General features: G+C 29.7%; 1 protein-coding gene across 1 annotated transcript; it reads right to left on the bottom strand.

Annotated features, from left to right (window-relative positions):
• Positions 1-1,297: 1,297 nt before the first annotated feature.
• LOC105642866 (abscisic acid receptor PYL9) lies at positions 1,298-3,679 on the bottom strand. Its single transcript, XM_012227842.3, has 3 exons — positions 3,347-3,679; positions 2,789-3,013; positions 1,298-1,715 (listed from the first exon to the last, which is right to left on the bottom strand). Exons 1-3 carry the CDS (start codon positions 3,470-3,472, stop codon positions 1,497-1,499), a joined length of 570 nt encoding a protein of 189 aa, XP_012083232.1. The 5' UTR covers positions 3,473-3,679; the 3' UTR covers positions 1,298-1,496.
• Between the last annotated feature and the right edge of the window lie 7,555 nt (positions 3,680-11,234).

Here is an 11,234-nt window from a genome sequence, read left to right as displayed (position 1 = left end):
AAAAAAAAAAAAAAAAAAAAAAAAAAAAAAAAAAAAAAAAAAAAAAACTCACTACACTAACACAGAAAAGAAAGACTGTAAGAGGGGTTGGAAAATTGCAGACTGTTATGTCCGTGCTCGATGTCGAGGAGGAGAAAAGTCGGAAGGAACTAACCAGAATATTTTGCCGTTCCTTGTTTGATAATTGGAAAAGCTTGCCTGTGAAATGCTCGGCTGGTCGTTCCATTACACGTTTAAAGAGTTCTCAAATTGAATAAAAACGACCAGTGGTTTTAAAATTTCTGTCACTTGCACAAGTAGCCGGTAGTCGTTTGTTTGATTTAAAATCCCAAAGGGACGATCTATCATTTCGTAAACCCTGAAGTCCCGAGTTCGGTGACCTTAAGCCCATTTAAAATCTACAAAGTGCAGAAGCAAGAAAGATGTTCTAGATTTAATCAATTCTTTGGTTTCACTTTAAGCCAAGACCGAAACCTGCAACGCCTCAAAACCTTCACGTCTGTATGAAACTATGTAACACTCAATTCAATCGAATCTAGAAGAAGCAGCAGCTTTTCTCGGTACCTCTCCCATTGTACTTGCACATTTGTTCAATTTCAAACCCTTGAAAAATATCAATTCAATAAAATCTATTTAACTCGAATAAATGGTTGAAGTTACTGTAAACTAAATAATTATTTGTCAGACTCAAAAAAAAAATTGTCACCATCTCCTTCAGTTTCGAACTTATCATTACACATCATGTTTTCCATCCAGGATAGAAAAAATGTCATTGTCTCACACCGGTAAGATTTCTAGACACCTCACACTTACCAGATTCCATGCGACTTGTCTTTTCCCTAACGTACCCTGGGCCTGCCTGTCCGTCTGTTTTTGGCGTACTTATTTAGCTAAATTTATAGGCATAAATTAATCTAAAAGGGGCAAATGCAACAGTTGGAATTACAGCAATTTTTGTTCTTGAATGCTTGAACGGATAATTGGAAGCACACATAAAATCTGTTCAAGGGGAAGCATTTTAAATATAATTAGTTCGCTGAGAAAGAGACACCAGTAATTAAAAACAACAAAATGCTGCTACTTGGAAGTTTTTAGCCAGAAATCCCTGCACGTGGAAGTTGCAACTTTGATAAAGCAACAACTTTGTTACAAAGATATTTACAGATATGAGCATAGTAATTTACATACCACAATAAAACTAGTAAAAGCAACGGTGAAAAAGAAGTGATTCTTTCACATTCATAGGAAGTTCAAGGAAAATTGTCTAAGAACCTAATTGCTAAAACAGGAGAAACCCCACCTTCAATGTTGAGGGACCAAGCAAACAAAGCCAAAGCAGGTAGAAAGGTTATTTATCAGGTGAAAAAGGGAAATCCAGCACTGCATGCAAAACTTTCTGGAAATAGGAAAACTACTCCCACCAATCTCTCTACAAAGCCTCTGGAATTAGAACCTCAAATTCCACAGCCATCCTAATACGCTTCATTGCACACAGTTCAGAATCGGTCAATTGGTTCAACCCTGTCCTGCACAGCCATCCTCTCGCAGACATCAGCCAAAGATTTGAGATTGCATTTAATGAGGGCCTGCACGAAATAGCATGTATCATCTTTGGTGTTGCCATCAGGTACATCCACAATAAATGACTCTATGACTAACGTCCCTGGCCTTCCATCAATAACCTCTGGATGGACAGTCATAACTGAGGAGTAGTTCTGTAAAATCAAGACAATTGAGGAAATTAAAAGAGTGAGAGAGAGAGAGAGAGAGAGAGAAAAAAGCGCAGTACATGAGGTAATTTAGTTATTTTATACACAAGATAACACAAAATCTCAATATCTTAAAATTTTAACCAAGTATATCACAGTGCATAAAGATTAATTTTATCAACAGATTCCAAATGCCAATGCACATGCACCTACTCAGAGAATAAATTATGTCCATACCAAGCAAAAGTTGTTCTTGCAGACAAGTGGATCGCCTACTTGGAAAAAAAAAAATGTTTTTCGAAGATTGCAAAAAACAAAATCCCCACAAGCATACTGGTGTGATATTATTCCACCAGAAAGCATTCCACCACTCAATTAAAATTTAAGGGGCGAGAAAAATTCACAAGTCGCTTGTAAGCTAGCATAAAGATAAAAAAGATGACAACCAACTTTAATCCCATGTGCAATGTCATGCTAAACTACACTACACACTAGTGATATCAAGGCCCCATATTAAAATAACCTAATAAGAACATAAACGAGTGAGAGAAAAGCAATAGAATATTGTCTGTTCCAGCGAAAAAAGAATCCTTTAAACTCAAAACATGCAAGCACTGCAAGATCAGAAATCAATAGATTCCATTTCATACCATATGAAGTTTCATACACTCATCTAATTGCTTTCCAAATTTAACAAAGATAACTGGAAGGTAAGGACAATCATTCACTTGATGGAGTTGAGATTGCTAAGAAACAACCCATTAAACATCAATGAAAAATAAATAAAAGTTCATAAGAGGGTGATTCAGCACAATCTCCAGTGGGCGAACACCAATGGAAAAAGGAAATACTAAACACTTCATCAAATGCAGAAAAAACAGCAAAACATTCAGTCATGTAGAATTGAATGATAAAGTGATCTAACTAGTTAATCCATGAGAAAAAACATAAAATGTTGAAGAACATATCAATTTTGCTTCTCTCTAATTCTCAGACAAACACAACATATATATAGCAAGAGAATCTTTAAAAAAAATTATAAATAAATTTTTTTAAAAAAAGTGATATAGAATATATACCCTTAGCCTGTGATCACCACCAACAATCTTGATTCCAAGAATGTGTTCCTTATCATCAAGGAGTTCAAGCATCTCAGTGCTTGTCGTAGCAGGGAGTCCAGATTTGACATTCACTTCCCTGACACTTCCAATCCCAAGCCCCCCGCCTTCTCCATTGACAACGCACCTACTCACAAATGGTTTGTACTTCTGTGGCTGATCGAATCGCCTCACAAGTGACCATACCTGGTCCAAATAATTTATAAACAATCAAAATAGTAACAAAAATTCCCGTTTATACAAAATCTTATCTCAGAAAAATCATTTAAACTCGAATCTTAACAAATCTAAAGACCAGTAACTCAAAATCACAGTTATACAAATCAAAATCAGTAAATTAAAAGGCCAAACCGGTGAGAAGAAGAAGATAAATAAGTAAAATAATAGAACGAGACGGATCTGGATAGTTTAGATTCACAAAGAACCAAAAAGTCAACCAACAAAAAATGATAAATCGAACAAACCAACAAACAAAAAACTAGTAGTATTTGATGAACCCAAAGAAAGCTGAAAGCTCACGAGATTAACAGGAGCTTTCATGTGTTTAACAAGAGCAGACGTGCACTGATTCTCTCGGGCCTGGTGCCTATGGTGTCTCCGTATGTACTGCGCCTCCACAACACCGTACGCGTCGCCGCCGTTCATTTTATAAATATGAAATCTCTCTCTCTCTCTCTTTGTAGATAGAAGTCACAGGTCACAGCTTTTCTCTTCGTCTGGATGAGAAATAAAGCTGAAGCTTTCCTACGGAGATAAGCTTTTGGTGATAGTCACGGAGGATTCGATGCAATTTCCAAATAGGCTTCGACTTTGCCTTTGGATTTAGCTTGGCTTAGCAGACTATCAAAAATCAACGAATCCACCGACAATCCTCATTTTATATTTGTTTTAAAGCCCAACCAGAGCTCTGTTTCGTCTATTGGGCCCATCTTACCCTATTAGATAAAGTGATTAATATTATTTATTTATTCGTTTATTGATTGCGACAAAAGTTATTTAGTTATTTAAAAAAAAAATGAAAGAGTGACAGGGGGTGTTCAGGATTGGCAGTGACGGTCCATTTTGCACCGATGATCGTATGGGTATGATGGTGAAATCGGTAGGTAAATGGAATTTATCCAATTAGCATGTAAGTGTGACCACCACTAAGCTAGTGGGTTTTCTTTAAAGTCAAAGCACGATGAAGTGGGGGTAATGTTAGGACGACCTTTTTTTGTGAATTTTTTATTAATCTTTCACATTCAGATAAACGTGGAAGCTATTCACATGGCATAATTGCCCTTCCACAGCATCCATTTTACCAAAGAAAAACTTTTAAGACAATAAAGTTGCATCACATGTTTTTTTTTTTTTAATCCATTGGGAGTTTCAAATCCAAAAATAAAAAAATCAATCAAATCATGTTTAATTGATATTATATGTTCTTTTTCACTTGTTAAATATAATATATTCATATTAAATTTTAAAAAAAATTACAATTAATAATGTTGAAAATCAATTATAATAAAAGATAAAAAATAAATATTTTTACTAACTGTACTAAATCTTGTGATATTACTTTATTGCTGAATTAAAAAAAAAAAAAAAAAAAAAAAAAGAGAGAGAGAACTTTAGCTTATTCTTTAATGTGCTTTTATTTGATTCGTTGAAACTGTGTAAGTTTTTACTGCCAGCCCCCTTTAGATATGGAAATTAAAAAAACTACACTCCTTGAAATCTATGTAGACATTGATGTCATCAAAGCAATATTATATTAAAATGAAAAAGGTTACACAGTAATTAAAAATCAGGTTTAAAAAATTAATTTGATTACCCAACGTCAACAAGTGAATGTCCAACGTGTCAAGGATAGTAAATATTTTTTTCATTTTTTTTTTAATGGCACGTTCAACATGCTTCACGGTTATAAACATATTCAGATATATCATTATAAATATAATTGATGAAAAATTAAAAAATATACTACTAAAATACATATTAAATTATTTAAGTTATTTTAGATATGTTTTACCAATAATATGGATATGCATTCATTATAATAAAAAATTTTGTCAAGTCCAGTAACGTGAATTTATTGTCAAGCGGGATATCATCATGTTGGTTGGATAGCAATCACAACTCATATTACGAAACACGAAATAAAGGCAACCACCACCGAAATGTTATTTTAGGTTATAATAAAATAATATTTAAATGAGAAAATACAAGAGAATCATTTTCTTATTGCATATATATAAAACTAAAAGAGAAATTTGATTGTATAAATGAAAATAAACGTCTTAAAGTCCATGAATAAATTATTGTCAATAATTTCATTTTGCATGACACGCATAAAATGCCAAATGATAGCTATTTACATTTTTAGATTATAATAACTTTACTCATGAACAAGAAAACAAAACAAAATTTACGAATTTTACTTTAAAATATAAATATTTAATCATGAAAAAAGAAAAATAAAAATAGACTTTGTTTTACTTTCCACAAAATTGATATGGTTCATTTCGCATCAATGTCTTTCGTTTTAGCTGAAGCTTTACTCTAATGGTGATGGGCAGCATCCAACAACCCCACCACCATTTGCTATTTAATATTTATAACTTACATATAATATATACTTTTTTATTGTGGATTGGACAAACAGTCCGTCAAGGGACACGTGGCATTTTTCCAGAGGACAATATAACTATCTAAGATGTGATTTTGTGGACTGGAATACAACCACCAAAGCAGGCAAAAATTTTGTCCATACATTTTAATTTAATAATAAACTTCGTTTTTGTAACAGCGACCACGACCGATGCTATTATAATTATAAAAATAATAATAATGTTCACCGAGTAACTTGTCCTTCTCTTCAAGAAATTTTATACCTTGACTTAGACCATTCAATTCTCTTTCTTGATCTTAGATCGATCAAATCTCTAAATCTTTATTTTAAAAATTCATAAATCAATAGCATGTGATAATAGTATTTTTAAGATTTTTTATTTTATTATATTTTTATGATTGAGATATCACAGTAAAATTTTCATGATCTATTTTTTTTGGGTTAAAAATATCTGTAACTTACCCATATTTATAATAATTTTGTCTAGAATCAAATGATTGGAAACTAAAATTAAAATAAAAATACTCAATCAATAACAAATCAAAGTTCAGGAGGCAAAATGAAATTTTCCCCCTTCCAGTGCAGCATTTTCGTAGAAAAACTTTTAACTTTCGGGTCTTCCATCTTTATTAATTGGGCCATATCTATAAAAGGTTTAGGCTCTTGTTCTTCATTTGTCACTTATGCCAATCTACTTCAAACCTATTTTGGGTATTGTCAAAATTTTTTTCTTTTTTCTTTTTTTAATTAATCAGACAAGCATCTTCAGCCTTTTTAAAGCCCACTAAGAAGAAAAGAACTCCCAGTGAGATGTATTTTTTATTTTTTTTTATACTGGAAGTAATGTACTTTTTTTGAACAAAATTAGAAATATTAATTGCAAATCAAAATTAAATTGAGGAATGATATAATTATCATTTATTAGGGTTGAGTTAGGTAAAGTCATAGATAGACAGGAGATAGAGGAAAGTGGTAGGTAAGTGTAAAGAGAAAAAGTAAGAAGAAGCACGATTGACAAAGACACTGAATAGAGAGGTTGGACGGACCTATGTGCCATGTTCATTGTTCTTTCATCTTTGTCCCTTTCTCCGTGAAAATGCAATTCCACCGCGATAAAGCAATATGTTCCATTTCTTGTGGTTTTGTATATCTCATTTAAATACTAAAGATTGTAATGTCTAGAAATGGCTAAATCGTGTGCTATTTTTCACTCTTTTCTTTGAGTGTGTGACAGAACAGTAATAAAGTATATTTTCTTCTTTTTTTTTTTATGGAACAATATCTCTGAGTTATTTATTATTATAAGTTGTAATTTTTAATATTTATACGTTGGAATAATTTAAATGTACGTCTGGATTTTTAATATTTTTAATTTTTAATATTTTTCATAAAAACACCATTTCTATAAATTTTACTTTTGATTTTGAAAGGATAATATTAGAATTTGAATGGATACAATTTAATAAATTCATCAATTTTTTATTGTCTTGAATCTGCCACTTACAATAACCGTGTAGTTCCAACTTCCAAGGGTATATATTCACACATACAACTCCTTTCAATTCTATACTTCATTTGGTAAAAAGATAAAATGCAAAGCAGATTTCAAAGTTCCCTTATCAACGGGCAAGCAAAGATTCCTACCGGTCAAGGCACATAAAAAAAAAAAAAAAACAAAAAACAAAAAACAAAACAAAATAAAATGTGATTTAGGATTCAAATGCTTTCATATATATATATATATATATATATATTTATATATTCTTGCACGAGATCCATGCTCATTGGCGATAAAGGGATTGGCCTGAAAAAGAGTTTATATTGCAGAAAATTAAATTCATTACTTAAACTATAGTGATCAACTCTGTAAATACTCGTTGCCACCTATATGCCCATTCGCATTTCATATGCTTTAATAGTGGATGTCCTATCTCCCATCTCAATTGGGCTAAACTAATAAAGATTCCACATAGATTGGGCAGCCCCTGTTCTTCTAGAGGAAGACAGGAAATGTTCTGTATAATTACATGGTGCAGTTTGATTGGTCCATCCAATTTTTTTTTTTTTTTTTGAAGGACAAAATTTCATGATAAGAGAGATTAGGTTCCTTCATTCCTCCACTAGCAAAACCTATCCAAATTATTGGAGGATTCAGTCATGTGATCCTCAAATTGATTTAATATATGGAAATTTAATAACCTTTTTCAATTTCTTTACAGAAATCTGTATTCTAGTTGTTATATTCCTTATTATAGTAAAATAAAAAGATTTAGAAGCCAAATAGGAACATTTTTGTTTGAGTGGTGTTTTATCAAGGAAAAGTTAATGACTATTGAAAGGAGGGTAATAGAATAGTCTTTTTCAAACAAGACAAAAATAAGCTAGCAAGAACAAAGCAAATTACCAAAAGGCATTTTATTCTGCTTGACCCAGATGTAGTAAGTCAGTCTTGGAGGGATGAACTTGTCCAAAAATAGTTGAAAACAATCTATTGCAATTGGATAATATCTAGGAAATTCTTGCCAATTTGGGTTGAATCTTGAAAGTTGAAACATTATTATCTCCAACTACTTGCAGTGGGACTTGGATTAGGGATTTGTATCTATTGGACAACCCTTTTTCATTTTCAATGGCATGGCTTTACTTCTTGAGGATAATTGTCAATATATATCCTATCCTTCCTCAATAATAGGAGATTGATAGCCTAGCACGAAAGACTTATTACATCTCGTGTATAAGTTCATCTATACATTAAATCTACATATTAAATCAATTACATGTATTTTTTTATCATATCTTAAGAAAAAAGAATAAATAAGTAAATTTTCAATTTTTTTTGTTGAATTGATATATTGAGCCATTAATATACAGGAAAGAAATTTTCAAAACATTAATAGACGACTTATAGCAATTTTAAACTTTGAGAACACTCTAGTTTTTACGTGTTAGTAAAATTTTATAAAGGAGAGAATCAATATTAAGACGTAACAAAAATTTTATTATTTATATTTCAAGATATTAATATTAGATTATCAGTCATTAATATGCAACAGTGGAGCTCTATAAGGGTCCAAGAGGGCCATGGCCTTCCAAGAAACTTTAAAAAAAAAAAAAAAAAATCTTATAAAAATTTACATTTTGATCGTTAAAAATATAAAAATTTATATTTAACCCCTTTAAAAATTTTATTCCGCTCCTTAAAACAATTGTCTTCTCTCCGCTGTACTAATATAATAAATCAAATCCAAATATCATAAACCTAAAGCCTGAGTAGGGTAAAGTCAATTCTCATTAAGCCTTATCGGTTAGCTTATCCACTGAGTACAAAAGCATGACCAGGTAAAAAGAACAGCGAACTTTGTTGTACAATAAGTAACGAATGGTCCAAAAATTTTGCAAGTAAAAATGTCGGGACCCAATTTTTAGGAAGTGGTTAACCAGTGAGAAGAGAAGTTCATTTGTCATTTTGCTAATCGGAGCACTTTTTTAATTTTTTAATTTTTATTAAAATGTCGTTTAAAGCCAAAAGATAGAGATAACGTGGCTATTTGTGATTCGATTTGCTGTACGAAAACCATAACCGACTTGCTTTTATGAATCAGTCTTTTAACCGTTTTTTTAAGAGTGTAATACTTGGCTACTAAGAATGCTCTCTTTGTCTTTATCGCCAAAAGAAAGGATAGAAAAGCAGATTGAGGAGTCTCTCCCAATTGGTTGAGGAGTGAGTGAAGATTGAGGCGCTAACAAAGGAACTATTCCTATGACTGTGTCTGTCTGCGTTGTCAAGTTTTCTTAAAGTGAATGGCTCAATTCCAGACAACAGAACAACGCATATCCGGATATTCTACTCTTCAGCACGCTTGTGTCTTGTGGTGGAAGATTAATTATAATCTTATTTTTGCTTTTTTTTTTTTTCGAATCCTAAAAATGATTACGTAATGGTATCGACAATTTCCTGTTTATACATTTTATCCACGTGTCACTTGCGAACATAGTAAATATTTTTATTTATGATTTTAGAGATATTGTGATAATATTTTAAAATATATAATTTAATTAAGAAAAAATTTATAATTTAAATTATTTTTAATTTTATATTTATTAATTTAGTTGAAAATTATTTAAATTAAATAACATTTATCTCAAATACAAAACATTTGATTAATTATATAAAAATTAATGTCTATAATAAAATTGAAAGAAAAGGAAATATATATTAAAAATTATTGATTTTAATTTGTTTTTAAATTAATAAATTTTCTTAAATAGTATTAAAAATAATAAAATAAATAAAAATAAAATAGACAATAGAAATTCAACTATAGAACTATATATATGTCAGTCTTAATGATAATTTCATATAAACTGCTTTCTGTTGCGATTTATCAAATTTTTCCTAATTTGATAGAGTAATAGAAATTAGAAAAGAAAGAAAAAGATATCAATATTAGAAAATAAATTGTATAAGAATTATTGAAATTAGAAAAAAAAAAATTTATCAAACCTCAAAGAGCTCTCTTTATTTATAGTCTAGCAATAAGCAATTAATGACAATTCAATATATTATCAGTAAAACTAATAAAGACAACTATATATTGCAATTTAAAGACAAATAAATATTGAAATGTTTAGATATTCATCGTTAATAAAATTATTAATAAATATTTTCACCATTAACCTTCTCTATCATTCTTTTAAATATATCATTCATAATAATAAATGATAATTTTGATTGAATATAATGATATTCAATATCAATATTATGATAATATTAATTTAAAAGACAAATTACAATACATATTCATATGATAATCAACATCAAAATTATGATAATTTTGAATTAAAAAACAGATTATAATATTATAATAATTTTAATTATTTGATATATATTAATATGACAATTGAATAACAATTAAGACCAACATTATGTAATTTTAATTGAAAAGATAGGTTACAACATTATAATAATTATAATTATTTACTGATATGCATTATTTATGATAATTGAATGATAATTAATATCAATATTTATATAGTACTATAACTAATAATTAAATTCTATGTAGCGTTATTAAAATTTAAGAGTCACATGTGGCATTGTAATCCTACGTGTCATTACCAAAAATTTTATTGGACAAGAACAAGAGAAAAACATTTATTTAAGAAATGATACATGTCAACTTTTTGAGAGAAAATGATTGCGTTATATATATATATTGATGTGCATTTTATTTGCATATATTCTTTTAGCCTTCTGGATGGAAGTTTTTTTTCAAAAAAAGAAAATAGTCATGGAAAAATATTTTTTATTGTTGAAAGATGTAGTGAAAATTTATTTTCGAGTCCACATTTTTGAATTTCTGTAGTTTGAAGAGAAAAATAATGGGAAAAATATAATTACTTATTTTTATTAAATTACCTAAATATCCAAACTAACTAGATGAACATTTTATTGTTTAAAAATAAATGAGAACACATTTGTCAAATTTGAATAATGATATTTTCTTTCTCCTAAATTTTATTTTTCCAAATAAAGAAAAATAAATATATTTTCTTTCTTTATTCTATCAAAGAAAAAGATTAAAAAAATGCTAAATTTTCTCTTTATTTTCTTTCCTCTTATTTCCAAACAAGGCAGTAGTCCCATATATGTAGTATGAGGAAATATAAAATAATCCACATAATATTAGGTCATAGCATGCTTCCTAGCATTGTTTGCTTCATTTTTTTTTTTTTTTTTGAGAAGATTTTTTGCTTCAATTTCAGTTAGTATGGTTTGTAACATATTTATTTGAG

This window comes from Jatropha curcas, chromosome 5 (assembly GCF_041381405.1).
Source record: "Jatropha curcas cultivar XTBG-Jc1 chromosome 5, XTBG_Jcur_1.0, whole genome shotgun sequence".
Classification (NCBI taxonomy): Eukaryota; Viridiplantae; Streptophyta; class Magnoliopsida; order Malpighiales; family Euphorbiaceae; genus Jatropha; species Jatropha curcas.
This window is presented reverse-complemented; position numbering and strand designations above follow the sequence as displayed.

Coding starts and splice junctions, on each gene's coding strand:
- LOC105642866 (XM_012227842.3), bottom strand. CDS start 3,472: ATGAACGGCGGCGACGCGTACGGTGTTGTGGAGGCGCAGTACATACGG. Junction 3,014..3,346: donor TGAAAGCTCCTGTTAATCTC/GTGAGCTTTCAG, acceptor TATTTGGACCAG/GTATGGTCACTTGTGAGGCG. Junction 1,716..2,788: donor GTGGTGATCACAGGCTAAGG/GTATATATTCTA, acceptor TTGATTTTACAG/AACTACTCCTCAGTTATGAC.